The following is a 16,096-nucleotide window of genomic DNA, read 5'->3' on the forward strand; positions in this document are numbered from 1 at the left end:
GATTGCATACAAACAAATAGATGTTAGCCTGAAGTGGCACAGTTGTAAAATAGCAATTGTGGCCCAAATATCCCCCAAAAAATGTGATGGGCCTTTTCTGGCAAACAGGAGTCATCTGAATGTGAACCTAAAGTGGCCCATGTGGTAAAACGGTGAATATGGCCCAACTAGCACAAAAAACAACAACAATTAAGTTACCTTTGGTTAACATGCGGTATTGCTCTGGCTTGCTTGTGGCCCAGATCTGGCTAAAAGGACCTCCACGCCGTATGCGGCCCAGACGACAGTGTGACAGTTTGGGCCAAAACAATTATGCTATGTGGGGATTTCAGTTTAAGTAGTTTTCATCACAAGTGTTTTTCTAATTGTGATGACTTTAGTTTTAATAAGTTACTTGATGCCATAAAAAAATAAGCTGCGACCTCATGATTATCAGCTGTTACAACAAGTAGAAGAAATAAGGATTTGCGATCAGTCAGTCAATTAAAACTTGCAATTTATATTCAAACGAAATTTGTAACGGGTCCAATATACCACGTTTACAAATCTAAAATCAAATGAAACACAGGAAATACACTTTTTTTTAACCCTGACCGAGAACTTGTCAATATACAGGAAGTACAGGTTTGAGGTTTGAGTCCCGGTTTGAGTGGGTGGTTCAGTCCTCCTCTTCCTGTTCGCTTCATTCACCACAGCGGGCAGCCCGATGGAGGAAATCAATGAGTCTCTGAGAACCGTAAAAACCGCAGAAAAGAGCATCTTTCTAACTCGTTGGTCATAAAAGCGGTAGAACATGAAGGTGAATTACACTGAGACGTAATGTTTTTTTAATGCTTTCCGCTGAAAACCCCTTTTAATAATCGCTGTGTGTCCCGCACCGCACCGCACCGCCCGACCCGCCTTCGGGACGCCCCGCGCTGCGTAAACAGGCGCACCCCCGCACCATACGTCAGGACGTGACGTCAACGCGCCGTAATTCAAATTTCAGGAAGCGAAAGCGTCCGGACACTAAACGACCGAGTCGAGACGAACAGGTCGTTTGGTTTCTTCTTCTTCTTCTGCACCTCGTTTCTTCACGTAAGTCACGAACATGTTTCTTCTTCGTCTTCACCGTCACTGTCTGTGGGTTTTAAAAGTAGATCATTTAGAGGATGTGACGTGGGGGTTATGTTTGACAACAACTGAGGGGGGGGGGGGAACTCCTGCTGCAACGTTATGTTTCATCACTAAATTATCTCTTTGTGGAATTAAAAAGCAGCAAAACTGTGATTATTTGTTGTTCCTTAGTTTATGTTCGTCTTTTTTTGCTATAATAACAATTCAAATGTGTTTATATTTAATTTTGGGTATGTATAAATATATATATATATATATAGCCTTATTTTTGTTATTTATATTGTATTTATTACTACATATATTCTTTGTACATCATGTGCAATATAGGGCAAAGGTCAACAACATATTTAAGTATGAGACGATTATTCATTTATGGAGAAAGGGTGATATTAAATACGTTTGTACTTCTCCTCACTCCTTTTTCGAATAAGTCGATTAAATCATTAAATGTTTGATTATTTTTTCCTCATCCCTGTTTGTAAATTATATATTTTTTTCTCCCACTTGTTTGTATAATATCTATTTTTTTAATTTACAGGTTCAACAGAACAGGAAGTGGGAACTTTGAGACAGCAGCTGTCAGCTAGAGGAGGAGAGGTATGTATGCATGATGCATGTTTGCAGACATATGGTTTTGAACATTTAAGATAGTTCTGTATTTACATGTATCCATTTAGAAATGCCTCTGTACACGTGGACACATAGATAAACATACTGGACACCCAGGGGCTGCACTTTTGAACTGATTTGCATTTTTACAGTGGACAATACGGCTGAAAATTACCAATTTTCACATCAGTCTGTAAAAGAGTAAAAGACAAATGTTTGCGTGGTTGTGCTTTTAAACTCTTCTTTATGAGCAGACAATGATAAAAAGCATTAAACATGCCCAGATATCAGAAAGCCAGATGCTAGAATAACAACATCCTTAAGATAGATCAGAAAAGAAAAATCAGAAACCAAAATCCAAAATGGCCATATATAGATTGATACATTTTTCCATAACATAAGCTTCAGTGCCATTTGAATATATGTTCATAATTTAGGTTTTAACAAATTATCCTTTGACCACTTTTCTTCAAATCTGGAAATGTACTTTATTTTGATTGTAGTCATACTGCAAGACAAGTTATTGAAATGCATATATTGCAATTCAACTAGATAGATTGTTTGTTATATTGCTATTGATGAAAATTATATTGTGGTAGGGTTTTATTGCCCAACCCTGATTAAAACTATGAAAATAAATACCTGTACAATAGACTATCCCTCAAGATTTCACTGTCAAATTCCCCGTCTTCCCAGAGTCTTCCAGGTCGAAGCCTCTGAACCCCCACAGCAGCCATGACGTCCAAAGGGAAAGAGACCATCGTCAGCAGGCTGGGTTTCAAATCCAGCAGCTCCGTGTCCAAGGCTGAGGCAGAGCTGGAGAAAGTCCGGAAGGAGAACGCTCACATGAGGAAGAAGATCGATGAACTGGCCAAACGACACGTCCGACCCCCCGACTCAGACAACAGCAAGCTGCTGGAGGTAAAACACGTGTTTGTTTTGTCTGTTGCATGGAGGGATTTCAGGGGTACAGTGGCAGATTCCCTGCATGTCTCCATGTCTGTTTCCTTTTTTTCTGTGTTCTGATGTTTATTTGGTTTCCCATGTTGTTTATGTCAGAGGATTCTTAACCTTGAGACGCTGCGGGAGAGAAACAACCAGCAGCTGCTGGTTAAAGAACAGGATCTGGAAACTTTGAGACAGCAGCTGTCAGCTAGAGGAGGAGAGGTATGTATACATGACACAGAATTAGAGTTTTGAACATTTAAGATAGTTCTGTATTTACATATATCCATTTAAAAAGTCCTCTGTAAACATGGACACGTAGATAAACACACTGGACACCCAGGGGCTGCACTGTTCTACCCGGGGGGAGGAGATCCACCTACAGCTGTGCAGAGTAATCTCTTTGTTGCACTCTTGGCATTGTATTGGTGGCATATGTATTGCCAGCAGCAGACAACTGTCAGAAGGGAATATCATCCTAGAATTCCACTGAGCTGCCACAAACAACAGTTGGGGGGGGGGCTCAGCAGCTCAGCTAAGTGAAGTTTAGACAGTCGGCAAAAAACTGCATGCGAACACATGGTGAGTGTGCTGTTCACTTGATATTTATAAACTGAGCATTTTCCTCTGCAGTCTGCCTCTGTTTGTATTTGTATTCGAGACTTGTTACTGCCCGACTGACACTGACGTGACTTGTTACACAAAAGGAGAAATTTATGTGTTTTATTTTTACTTGAGGTTGCTGTCCAACCTCTTTTCCATTGAGGCACAAATTATTTTCTAATTGCGGCTGCTCAGTGGCATCAGTCTAAAATTGGTAACTGGAATATCAGCTTATTGTTTTCCTGGACGTTGTGAGAGTGTGATGTGATTTAATCACACTTACCTCTTCCTCTTTAAAACTACAACATGTAACTTAAGCCTTAAGGGCTCTCTCAATCAAAACGATAACAAAAGACCTAGTTTGATGATGTCATAATGCAGCGTGGAATCATGGGAGTTTTGTCTTCACCACCATTGCTGTTGAAAATCTATTTGTCGTGACTCGGGCACAAAGCATGTTCACAGATGAGGTCATGTATGAAAGTTGTATTCATGTTTACGCAGCAAATGGCCAAATGAATAATCATGGTCCATTATGAGTGACTGATACAAACTGTGAAAGGAAAAAACAGCCGAGTGGCCATCACATCGTTTTCAAACCCACTGGTAAAGTAGAAATGACCCAATTAGAACTCGGCCTAAATGAAACGTTCTGTTACCTTGAATCTAATTCTGGATTTCTCTGGGTTTGAATATTGTTGGAAACATTTTGGATGATCTTAGTACATGAATCAACAACACATATAAAATATGTAGTAGTTTTTAGATATTTTAATGAAGAACTGTTACATATTTTATCTTTAACTGACATCAACAATGCTGCTAAAACAAAAAGCCGCTCTGTTGCCAGCGGCAGCGACACTCCGCTAGGTGCTGTCATTTGCATGAAGCGGATAATTGCTTGGAAAAGAGCAAATGCCCTCAGCAAACTGTCTCTGCTTAAACACAGCCATGTGGGCATGGCTGTAGCGCAGGAGGTTAGTGAAGTTGTCATTTGTTTCATATTGCTTTTTTGTGTTTCAGGTGGTGGCGTCACTGCAGGCCCAGCTGGAGCAGCGCAGGAAGGAGGCAGAGCGGCGAGACGCGCTGTTCCAGAGCCTGTCACAGGAGACGGAGAACCTGAAAAACAAGCTGACGACTGTTACTGCGCGCTGCCAGTCCCTGGAAACACAGGTGACAGTGGGTTGACCAATTTAGAGCCACTATACCTGTCTGGATGTCTTCGTTAGAGGGGGGGGGGAGTCTTCTCCTCCGCCAAACAGCCAATTATCTTACTGGGAATCTGCACTTCTGTAACTTATCTTTTAGTTATTAAAGACTAGCCCCGGGGATATTATAAATAATTTTTTCGCAGGCTGCTTGGTAACAAAAAAAAAAAGGTGAAGGAATGGAGTAAAATCCTTGATGAGATTATTAGAAATCTTGAGGGAAAAGTTTCTCTCTTTTTTGGCAGAAATCAGTTGGTTCAGTGGGTATACCCCCCCCGGCCTGGGATTAAATCCTGCCACAGCTTTCTGTCCTCTGCCTCCCCATTCTAATATCCTCCATCTCCGATTTTATTTTTCTTATTCATGCTGAAAACATATTTTTGTTGAATTATGTTTTTGACAACTTCTATTTTCGTGATGAATGGACTTGAGCTCGAGCGCCACGACCGTCTGACTAACAGAAATGTGCTTGAAAGGAACAAGTAACTTCGTCAGAATTGGTGCCATGTTTTCCCGTGGCTGGGTTTTTGAAAAGTTGTAGCACCTGTTCAGATCAGTAGCCAGTGCACCTATAGGATTCATGCCTGTGAATGCCTATGCACTTGTTCCTTCGTCCATTAGGTGGCACTGTGGGACCTCTGATTGTTTCCCTCCGCTGCAGACGCCTCCCTCCCTCTGGAGCAGCTTCAGTAATTTGTTATTGTGAAAACTAAAGTAATTTCATAGCTCCGAATAAAACATTGCGAATGTAAAAACACATTATTTCAGTACCAGTATAATAACACATTGCTCACAGGGGTTTTTGTGACAGATGAGACAACAACTTTGACACTTTTGTTAATAGCGTTGTACAATTATCATCAAAAATCGTCTCTCTGGTGAATTTGAAGTGGCCGGTCGGTTCGGAGCGGTCGTCTTTTCCTTCTCATCGAAAGGCAGCGCTGATTCTTGGTCTTTGATGCTTAGAGCCCAGCAGGCCCCTGGTCCCTCACTTAAAGAGCGCTCATTATGTCTCCTTGACTCATGGAGAGGCTTAGCTGGTTGCAACACCACTAGGAGGACCTGAGGAATTGGATTGCTGAAGACATCACACACCTCCCCTTCATGGATAGAAAGGATTTTTTTCTCAAACTCAGTTCAAGACGAATACAAACAACCGGGCTACTTTTTACAGGACAAATCCCTTTCCTGCTCTTTTATTAAAAAATAGTTGCTCTCCCTGTTTTCCCATTTCACATTGTTATTCAGTTGAGGCAAAGGCCAAGTAAGTAAGAAAGTTTGAAGCAGGAAAAGAGGAGATTTAAAAAACAAAGCAAAAACACTATACAGATGCAGTGTTTTTTAAAGATTCATTGTTTTGTTTTTTCCCCTCAAAGGTCAACTAGAATCTCTGGAAACGCTTCCCATGAATCTAAATGTTCAGATTGTTTTTTTTTTTCATAACTCCTGCTTTGATTTCCAAGCCACTACCTTTCGGAGTCAAGGTTGGACAGTATTAAAAAGCAGAGTATGTACTGGACGGTATAGGAATACTTTGTACTTGTGGTCCCTTTTGATACTAGCGTCTTTCAGAGTACATTTCCTCATCTTTACAGTAATATCCCAGGAATGCTCTCCGCTCTACGAACCCTTCAGCTTAGCTCCCTTTTGTATCACTGTGAATTTTCTCTGACCAACCGACCCCGACTCCGTCCATCGCTCTCGTTCTTCCTGGTTTCACAGAAGCTATTTGTAGGCTTAGCTTATGGGAGGCGTGTTGAAATCCATCTGGAAAAAGTTGACGAGCTCATGATGCTTGTCTGGCAGTGGAGGAGCTCACAGAGCATTAGCGTGGAGATGATCGTATAGATGCCTGCTGCTGTGACAGTTCTGAGTTTGCTCGAGCTTAGGCGTTGGGAAAGGGATCAGACGTGTCGACCTCCGGGTCAGGGCGACAGAGTTATGAGATGAACGACTGTTGAGGAATCAGCCCTGAGGGTGAAGTGTCCCGGTCTCTGAAATAATAGCAGCGTAGATTGATCACTCGCAGCAATGTTTTTCTTGCGTCATGAAAAATTAAGGAGATTAATAATTTAACGCAGCAAACCTACGAGGGTTTTTAAAGCCTGTGGCAGACCTACTGTTTTTTAGTGTCTGAGATGTTTCACAGAAAACGGATGGTAAACAACAGACACAAACAACAACACGAACATGAAGCACTTCAAAGGGAGAGCGTCCATCATTTTCCTTTTTAGAACAACTTCAGTTGTTCTTTGATTTTATGTCAAAACAAGTCCCAGTTTATGTTGTGGAATATCACAGACTAAAAGCCTCCAGTTCTGTCTGTAATTACTGTCTGTAAATTCGCTTAACCGGGATTAATTTGGACGCCACCATGTGTAGAATAACAACGCTTGCTTAGCGGATTTATGTATTATTTTTTTGGTGGTTGTGTTGGTGTTTTTCCACTTGAAAGAATACATGACAGGCAGAAATGAAGTTCTGTGTGTAAAACGAGCTTTATCTCAAAAGTTAGTTTTCTCCCCTCAGCAGAACGGACAGGTTCCTCCCGCCGACTTGGCTCTGGTACAAGATCAACTGAGAGATGTGAGTTCAGTTAATGATTTACTCTTTCTGTGTGTTTCTGTAGGTCCACACACTGACTAACTCCTGGAAAATGTTTGTGTCTAATAACTTGTGCAGCTTAAATACATCATCACCCATCGAATGTATATTTGAAGCGTTTCATTCTCTTACTCGGAGCCATGGGGAATTGAATCATTCCATATTTCCAAAATATCCAGAACTCATTTTTTGTCAGTATCAACAAAGCACACACTGGGTTTTTTGTTTTATGTTGAATAGAACAAAAAAAAAAAGTGAAAGAAGTGTTTCTCTTTGCAGCCATGATGAAAACCCTTTGTTACAAAGCGAACTCTTGTCCCTGACGTCTACAATAACAAAAAACTTCCTTCAGTGTCCTTGAATTGAACAGCACCAGACATCAAGTGCAGTTTCTCAGTTTAAGGGGTTTTTGCATCTCACCACCAGGCTCTTGAGAAGAACCAGAAGTGGCTGATGTACGACCAGCAGAGAGAGGCCTACGTCCAGTCGGTCCTGACCCGCACGCAGGACCTGGAGCAGCAGCTCGCTCAGGCAAAGCAAACCAAGCAAGAGGCCGGTTCAGATGGTGAAAAACCTCTAACATGTTTTGCTCAAAACACGACAATCTAACAGAAGCAGATATATATATATCAGCCGATAATGCATTATTGCCCGTTGTTGTTTTTTGGGGTGTTATGCAGTGTTTGAAAAAGGAAATTGAGGGGGACTCTGCAGTGTGATTTAAATACATATATATTTTTCATTGCAGCTTCTACAAACCCAGCAGGTCCAGAGAAGGACGCTCAGCTGAAGAGCCAATATGAGCAGATGCAGAAAGACCTCAAGAGCCAAAGAGATCAGGTCACCAGAGGCCACCAGGAGCTCAATATGCAGAGAGAACAGGTAAATGTGGAAGGATTTCACCTAATGACCCTCTCTCTTCTTCATTTTGTGGCTTCTGCTGCTCACGTTCTTGTCAAACTCTGCAGTCTCCTTGTTAAACTATGTTCCAATTCATTTACATTAACTCCGTTCAGACGATTGATATGTTGCTAAATCTGCATGCGACTGAACCAACTCCATTAAATATCCACTCTCCTTGGATGCAGACATCTTTTATAATTGATCTGTGGAAGAAATGAGCCGACACGAAGCAAATGCAGTTCTGAAATGTGAGTTTACGTTTTGCTCCCCAGACGCTGAAGGCTCAGACTGAGCTGCAGTCGCAGAAGGAGCAGGTGACCCGGCTCCGGGACGACATGCTGGTGCTGCAGAGGAGGCACGAGGACAAGAGCAGCCAGCTGTCGTCTTTCCTGGGAAAGTACGACGACAAGAGCAAAGAGTTGGACGAGGTCAAGATGCAGCTGCAGGCAGAGCGACACAGCAACAGGTAGGCAGAGCAGCAGAGTCTGATGTGAGAGGGGGTGCTCTGATCAATTAGATTAAAGAATTTAAATTCTCATTTAATCCAAAACTCATGTCAAAAAAACTGTGGAATATTCAACATACCTTGAATTGTTCGCCAGACAAAATGTTTAAAGGCTGAAGAACCCTTTTATACATTATGTAAGTATTAAAAAGGATAATTCCGTAAATATCTATTTGGCTCAATCGTCGCATGCAGACACGCAGTGTGCGAGGAGAGAAAGGTGTTGTCTGAGCGGGCAGACCGGATGAGAGAGGAACTGGAGAGTGTGGACGACCGATTGGAGGAAGAGAGGAAGAGATCTGCTGAACTTCTACTGCAGGTAACGCTCCCACTCACTGGTGTGTTACCACGTGAGTCCCTGTAATATTTAGTTATTTATAAAAGTCATCCGCTCGTTATGTCAAGGGCTTGTGAGAGGAAATGGAACAAGTTGTCTATTAATTATGTTACTCACTAAAATGGAATATCTCGGTAGATCTGTTTTATATTTGAATAGAATCTCATACCATGTTTATTTGAATGGAAAATTATTTCAATATTACATTGTATTGATCTGAGTATTTGGCTTTTACAGGTAAATATGCTACAGAAGTCTCTTCTGAGCCAAAATGAGGAGCAGAGAAGAATCTCAGCACTGGAGCAACAGGTAAACACTTCACACAAGTGAACCACGTGATTAGCACATTCTGAGTCGTAATTCCCAGTTAGGATTCAAGGGTCCATCATAACTGTGGTTTCTAATTAATTTTAGTACGATGAGTTCTTGGCTCTCTCTTCTCCTCATATTTATTTCCGCCCCCCCCTCCTCTAAGATCCAATTCTCGGCCAAGGACTTTGAGGATGAAAAGATTGATCGTCAGAGCATGCAGCACCAGTTGCATAAGGTGCTGAAGGAGCTCCGCAAGGCTCGTGATCAGATCGCCAAACTGGAGTCTGCTGTAAGTGTCACTGGAAATCTCGTTTCTTTGATTCAGTCTGTTTTGACAGTTTGACCTTATTCTGACGAGTGGACCTGACGCGTCACGTTTTCTGTTTCAGAAACAGCCCAATGCCCGTTTCTCCGAGCCCAGCTCCTACAACAGGTTTGAGTTTGAGCGTCTAACCATTGATGACCCCACGTCTCCATCTAAAGTCTCCAACCTCCTGAACGAGAGTTTCTTGGAGTGTCCAAAGTGTCAGGCCTCATATCCCACCAGCCGCCACAGGGAGCTCCTCACACACATGGACTTCTGCCTCGCCTAAACTCACACAGAGTCCACATCAGTGGCTTCGAGTCATGCAACATTTATGATACATACATGTTTTAATACTCCAGATATCTACAGAAACTTCAAATATAAAAAGGGAAAAGACTTCTACCTAACTGGGTCATAAAGACCTGCTGCCAGTAGCTGTTTTCAATCATGGACATTTACGTTCTCACATATAAAACCCTCCTGAATTGTTTAGGAGAATATCCGTAGCTCAGTGCATGTCTGAAAGCAGCTAGTGGGTAACATCATCTTTTTTTAAATGGATCACAAACCCGAGGGGTCGGGAACAACTGTACCAGATCAGGAGATCAGTTCTAGACCTTTCAGGAGAATCCAATCTATTGAATATGCTCCAATGTGAAAACCAAAACTTTCCAACGGTGAGTGAAAGGTATTTTTAAACTCTTATAGAAAGCTCCTGACATGGCTGCCATCCCATTCTTATGCTTGTTAAAGATGATAGGTTGGATAAGATAAATAAATAGTGTTGTTATTTTTTCCATACTGCAACATGCTGTGATAAATCAAGAATTATTATCTTTTGCATAGGGATTTATTTAAGACCCCAAAAGTTGTTCCTTAGTAAATACACCCAGAATGAATAGTTCTTTTAGCCGTCATCATGTCGTCAGGCCAAAGACTGATTGGATCATCGCCCGTCGTATTCCTTCCACATGTTTACTCATATTCTTATTTTTCACTTTTGGTTTTTGTGAAGCTCTTATTGAATTACTTGTTTTTGATTTTCTGTGTGTGTGTGTTTGATCAAATTATTTATTCTCGGGTTCTTTTGATAAGTGAGTCTTTTTACAGATAAAAGCTTTTATTCGCCTGCAGTTCATTGAAGCAATGATAATTATGTATTTCTATAAAATGTCCTGCATTCACGGTGGATTTAAAACAAAATGATGTTGTATAGAAGTTTACAAACCTGCCTCGTGTTGCATTGATAAACCAGCTGTAAACACGCTGTCCACTCCGAGTTACACTGATCCATGCCGTCTGTGTAACATGTATTATTGATAGTGGATCGGTGTGAAGACAGAGAAATTACCCATAAGCAGCTGTGGTCATTTGACAAACTTGACAGTAATGAGGTGAAGGACAAAATAACAGGGAAAGTTTTTCAATGCTCCATTCGCAGCTACATTTGCAGTCAATCATAACGGGGGCTCAAACTATCCATCAGGTTTTCTCTGCCTCGTGTTGCCTCTGATGTCTCTGGTGTTGTGCTGTAGTGCAAAGTGTAGCAGTGTTTCTCTGTCCGGGCGTCCGCTCGGACACTCTTTACCGAGATCCCTCTCTCACCTCACCCACGGGGTTTGAATGACTTAAAACAAACTGCATCTGGGAGCTTGATCTGTCACCTGCTGCCAGGGTTGTGTGCTCCTCCCTGTGTAAGTGAAGCCCGCTGCCGTCTTCACCCTGACTTTTCAAGGCTACAGCCCTGTAAGGCTTGAATGAGATTGCAGGAGTTAATTCCTTGTACTAATCTATTTAAGGCAGGGGATTAGTGAAGGTCCTCCTGGTCGGGGAAAAGGGGTTAAGGTGCCTTTATTCCTGCTGCCTTGGCAATGTGACCAGATAGACTTAGAACAGATAGACACTGCTGTATGCTTTTTTTATTTGTTTGGGGGTTTTGTGTGTTGTTTTAACTTGAAAAACAGTGTGATCCAATAATCACATTGTTCCTGACCAACGTATTTTGCTGGGTCTGTTTTTGTCATGTTTTATTGTAATCATGCGCTCCAAAGTTGTTGTATGATGCACTGTACTGTACAGAAATGTGCAATAAAGCTGTAGGTTTACCTCCATCGTCTTTTTCTGTCATATCAGGTGCATTTCAAAGCCAATGGAATTTTGCTGAAATAGAAAGTTGACTGAAGTAGAAATTAAAAATCTGTTTGATTTGGACCCAAACTCTCACTTTAATGCAGCCAAACCCATAATCTTCACTCACTTAACTTGCTTTTGTTTTTACCGATTTTGTTATTTTATTCCACAGTGGAAAGGTGACGGCTGAGACGAAGCCTGACGTTGATTTTGCTTCAACTTGACTTTTGCTCTCTCTCTTTTCCCTTTACCATCTAGTTGATATCACACATTCTGATGTTTTAATTTAGAATTAATTTTAGTTTATCTACAAAGTGAAGGAGAGAAAACATTTAGTCAATCTCCAGAATCTCTTGGTGCCCATTAGATTCTCTGATACGAAACCATCAGCTGTGAAAATAATGAGCTCATTCATTATGAGCTCTATGAGGCTGTGCTCAAATAGAAAAACCCATTAATTTCTGTGTTTGCCTCCTAATATTTACTATTTCAGCTTGATTTATTTGACAGTGACAATGTTCAGCTCCTCAGCAGCTCCAGAGTTGACTATATGCTTGTTTCTATCTGCAGGAACATTAAAACACAGCAGCAGCAACGACAATACACTTTGAAAACATTAGGTCACCACTAAAACAACAAAAACAGGAATTCACAACATTAGAATCAACTGTCTGGGTTCATGTGTGATGGGAACATGATTTTAACCCTGATTTCATCTTGAATTTAAAAACTCTTGTCTCGCTTGGAGCTGAGTTCCTGCAGTTTGTGACTGATCTGCTGAATTCCGTTGATCTGTGCTGCAGTGCACAGTCACCTCTGTTGGTCCTGGATCTCCTCCCGTTGTCTGAGCGCAGTGATAAAGTACCGCTGAGGCTGATGGGAACATCGTTAGTCTTACTGGACTCTTCTTTACCACAGTTGTATGTATTTAAATCCACCTATAACACTCAAAACAACATTTAGTACTTAATTTTATTTAGACTAAACGTGTATGTGGGACAAGGTTCGGGTCCCGGTTCCTAGTGTGACGTTTGCATGTTGGCCTGTGTCTGCGTGGGTTTACTCCCCCATTCCAAAGACTTACAAGGTGTGAATGTGAGTGTGAACGGTTGTTTGTCAGCTTTGTGATACTCCACCTCCTTTCCACTCTCTCTGATCTGATTCATCCCTTTGTACCTTGATTTATTTATGTTCACAGTTCACTTCAGATAAATACTTTCAGTTTGATTCCAGCGTGTGTCCTCCTTCCCTCTTGACCAGATCTCGCCCGATGCTCAATCACACTAAAGCTAAAAACTTGTTTCACACGCTTGATTCTGTCCATTAGTTTCTTTGCACAATTATAAAACTAAAAAAATAAATAAAAAACTTAAAAGAGAATCCTGCATTTACTTGAATTTTTATGTATTTTGACCGACTCCAAAGGCAACATCATGAATTATTCATTTGCAATCCAGGAATAGAGATAAATATTTCAAGGCAATCAAAACAGTGAATGAGCCAAACACGATATGAATGTTTTATTTCAAAAACTGGATCAAGACACATACAACATCGAGTCGAGACACAACCAAACTGCTACACCTACAGAGCACCTGACTTAATATGTATGCATTTAGGTGTATTAACAACCTTTGTGCTTCAGGATCATTCAGTGTTTTTAGTAAACATGGTTTTGTCACTTGGACCAGAAAACAAGTTCCACTGGTTTCCATGACGATGGTTGTCTCACACTACACTGAAGTTGCTATACAAAACAAACCAAAAAAACTACCACATGTGACGAATGTTGAGGATCGGACTAAGATGTTAAAGTGAATTGAGTTGGGACAGATCAGCGTGAACGGTCAAGCTTTGTTTGCTTTAAATATTCATGTACAGCTTCTAATTTGTCATTTTTAAGCTCGTTCCTGGAGAAGAATGGGATTCTTCCTCTGGTGGAGACACACGCAGGCAGAAGAGATGAGAACCTCTGGTGGGAGTGAGTCAATGACCAGCAGAGGGGCACACTGTCCCAGAGGCGGCTGCTTCACGCAAAGAGGTGTCACTGCCTGTAAAAGTTCTCGCTGTTCTCGCAGTAACCTGCAGGGGAGAGAGAGGAAAAGAGGTTTGACTTTGCTTCTGTTTGATATTTCAGAATGATCTCATCAGTCGATCAAGTTGGAAGAGAAATCACGTGGATTTGCTCTCAGTTCCATCAATCATTCATTTGGTCTTTCGTCGGAATTGACTCACAAAAGGCACGGATCAATCGATCATTAGACAAACAAGCGAGCGCCGAGTGGGACGCCACTCACCGTTGTGCGAGACGCGTCTGTATTTGCCCAAAAGGCAGATCTCGTTCTTCTTCGTGGTGACGATTTGCTGGTCCTGTGGCCTCAGGCCGTCGGGATGACGGGAGAAAATGAAGGAGTAGCTGTCGTGGCACGTGCCGTCAGCGGCCACCTCTCTGCACGAGTAGTGGATGGCGTAGTTTTCGTAGTCGGTGTCAATCACCCAGTGTTCGTCGTCTAATAGCCGGATGACATCAAAACACAATTCATCAAACTCTACTGTTTTCGTAAAGGAAATGCTAAATATTATGGTTAAAACTACACTTTGTAAAGAGAATTCACTTGAAACACAGAAGTTTGGGTCAGAACTGGGATCTGTGAGATTTCATACCAGCTCTTAAATTGGGAATCAAGTTACAATCAACAGATTTATTCCTATGGAGTCATTTCATTCATCAGGTTCGGAGTCACAGATAATCAAATGTGAGGGTGGATGATTAGATTAAACTTAAAGATCAACAAATCCCTGAGATCAACGCCCCCTAACTGCCAAAGACAAAAGGTTATGCTAAGTTTCCACATTGGTCCCATTCGTGTTGAATGTTCCACGACTTACTTCCACTCTGAAGGGCGGCCGCGATTCCCCAGTACCTCATCCCGAACTTGGCCGGGTCGGGGGTCTCCTCAAAGGTGGCGAACATCTGGGCGCACACTTCCCAATGGCTAGAGGTCAAAGGGAAAGAAGGACATTGTTAAAAAAAAAAGAAAAGGTTGGAGACAAAATGTTTGAAAAATCTTCACAACGAAGAACAGAACTCACCCAAAGATGATCACTCTGCCCAGAGCGGTGGCCGTCATCTTGCTGTCTGGTGTGATGGTGAAATTAGCCACGATGTTGTCGAGTAAGAACAAACCTTCTGGGTCCTTCTTCCCCACGGCGTACCACGACCCCACATACTGTGAGACAGACGATAGATTAGTATATTTTAAAAAGCAGTGACAACCTTCCAGCTACAGTCGTATTTTACGTGAGATCCCCGACTTCCTCCGTCTCCCACTCACCTTGGTCCTGTCGAAGTTCTGCATGACCTGGATGTTGGCCACCTGGCAGTCGTTTGCCCAGGACACAGCCAGGAGGCAGAAGGCCACAACGTACAGCAGCATTCTACCTCAGAGGAAGGAAAAACAACCAGGGGAAAAAGACAGTTTCAGAAAAGGACGCACACAATTATCAGCCACTTCATTTCCCTTCAAGTCCGTAAATATGAAGTAAAAACAATGTCAAAGTCTGCGGTCCATGCATACCTGGTTACCGAAGAGTAGCAAACAGCTCACAGAGCTCCTCTGCTTTTCTGTGTGGGTTTTATACTGTTGACGTGTGTTGCATAAGGACTTCGGGAGACCAGAACCTCCCCTGCTCTTCCCACAGCTAGCCCGCCTTCCATTGGACAAACATTTACATAACTGCTGGTCCCAGTCCTATTGATTTGTGTGCTCTGCACATCTGGCTGCTGACCACCCCTCCACACGGAACACAGGTTCTCTGGGTCTTGTGAAAGAAACCACTGACCAAGCCAAGAGCCCCCCCCCCCTGCAATATGCTGTACAATACACGTGCAGATAAAAACACACATATACAGTAAAGGCCTGCTCTGTGAAAACATGGTGATGATTTATATCCATCGTCATTTGAGCTGATTGATTTTTTTGCACAAACCTGCAACTTGACGTGATGAATCTGAGTGAGAGGTTTTTGTGTGCATGGACTGAACCCTCCTTTTTTTAGGGTGGAAAAGTTAACTTTATGCATGTTTCAGCCTTTTCTCCATTTTCTAGTTAAGGAAATGTTGGAGGAGGTGTGTGTGTTTGTGCATGAGTGTGTGTGATTGTTTTTGTGTGAGTGTGCTTCCCAGCAGCATCACTGTCCCTGTATCAGCTGATGACCTGATTATCCACTCAAGGGAAACCTTTAAAACCTCCAGCACTGTTTTCGTATAGATGGACTTTCAACAGAAACTAATCGGCGTCAGAGAGAGAGAGAGGTGATCACTAATCAAAGATTATGACCTCATGTGTTTGTTGGCGTCTGAACTGTCACATGTTTGTGTCGGATCACTCAAGTTTACTTCCTTTGTATCGTTAATCTGGGATTAATCAACTCAAGTAAAATACATTCTAGCATCTTCTCTTTAAGTGTTGCTGTAATTTAAAAAAAGTGAATCAGGGATCTATTGTGTTTTTATA

The 16,096-nt window shown here is 42.0% G+C and overlaps 2 protein-coding genes across 4 annotated transcripts; one reads left to right on the forward strand and one right to left on the reverse strand.

Annotated features, from left to right (window-relative positions):
• The first annotated feature begins 985 nt into the window (after positions 1-985).
• cep55l (centrosomal protein 55 like) lies at positions 986-11,554 on the forward strand. 3 transcript variants are annotated; one of them, XM_035146542.2, is made up of 13 exons: positions 986-1,077; positions 1,655-1,713; positions 2,422-2,646; positions 2,785-2,892; positions 4,297-4,452; positions 7,011-7,067; positions 7,512-7,650; positions 7,834-7,967; positions 8,261-8,454; positions 8,689-8,812; positions 9,068-9,139; positions 9,306-9,431; positions 9,532-11,554. In XM_035146542.2, exons 3-13 carry the CDS (start codon positions 2,461-2,463, stop codon positions 9,733-9,735), a joined length of 1,500 nt encoding a protein of 499 aa, XP_035002433.2. In that variant the 5' UTR covers positions 986-1,077; positions 1,655-1,713; positions 2,422-2,460; the 3' UTR covers positions 9,736-11,554. The 3 variants fall into 3 exon arrangements, with proteins under 3 accessions (XP_035002433.2, XP_035002435.2, XP_035002436.2); XM_035146544.2 differs by having other exon boundaries at positions 4,297-4,446; XM_035146545.2 differs by having other exon boundaries at positions 4,297-4,446; positions 7,014-7,067.
• A 1,530-nt stretch (positions 11,555-13,084) lies between these two features.
• rbp4 (retinol binding protein 4, plasma) lies at positions 13,085-15,306 on the reverse strand. The gene is made up of 6 exons (XM_035146659.2): positions 15,158-15,306; positions 14,915-15,017; positions 14,673-14,809; positions 14,469-14,575; positions 13,877-14,089; positions 13,085-13,661 (listed from the first exon to the last, which is right to left on the reverse strand). Exons 2-6 carry the CDS (start codon positions 15,014-15,016, stop codon positions 13,624-13,626), a joined length of 597 nt encoding a protein of 198 aa, XP_035002550.1. The 5' UTR covers position 15,017; positions 15,158-15,306; the 3' UTR covers positions 13,085-13,623.
• Between the last annotated feature and the right edge of the window lie 790 nt (positions 15,307-16,096).

Source organism: Hippoglossus stenolepis, chromosome 21 (genome assembly GCF_022539355.2).
Source record: "Hippoglossus stenolepis isolate QCI-W04-F060 chromosome 21, HSTE1.2, whole genome shotgun sequence".
In the NCBI taxonomy this organism is placed as follows: Eukaryota; Metazoa; Chordata; class Actinopteri; order Pleuronectiformes; family Pleuronectidae; genus Hippoglossus; species Hippoglossus stenolepis.

What these genes read in the sequence shown, in the direction of transcription:
- cep55l (XM_035146542.2), top strand. Translation starts at nt 2,461, where the DNA reads ATGACGTCCAAAGGGAAAGAGACCATCGTCAGCAGGCTGGGTTTCAAA. An exon ending in ACAACAGCAAGCTGCTGGAG is followed by an intron (nt 2,647 to 2,784) that starts GTAAAACACGTG and finishes TGTTTATGTCAG; the next exon opens with AGGATTCTTAACCTTGAGAC. An exon ending in TCTCAGCACTGGAGCAACAG is followed by an intron (nt 9,140 to 9,305) that starts GTAAACACTTCA and finishes CCCTCCTCTAAG; the next exon opens with ATCCAATTCTCGGCCAAGGA.
- rbp4 (XM_035146659.2), bottom strand. Translation starts at nt 15,016, where the DNA reads ATGCTGCTGTACGTTGTGGCCTTCTGCCTCCTGGCTGTGTCCTGGGCA. An exon ending in AGAACTTCGACAGGACCAAG is followed by an intron (nt 14,810 to 14,914) that starts GTGAGTGGGAGA and finishes TCTGTCTCACAG; the next exon opens with TATGTGGGGTCGTGGTACGC. An exon ending in GGCCGCCCTTCAGAGTGGAA is followed by an intron (nt 14,090 to 14,468) that starts GTAAGTCGTGGA and finishes TCCGGCTATTAG; the next exon opens with ACGACGAACACTGGGTGATT.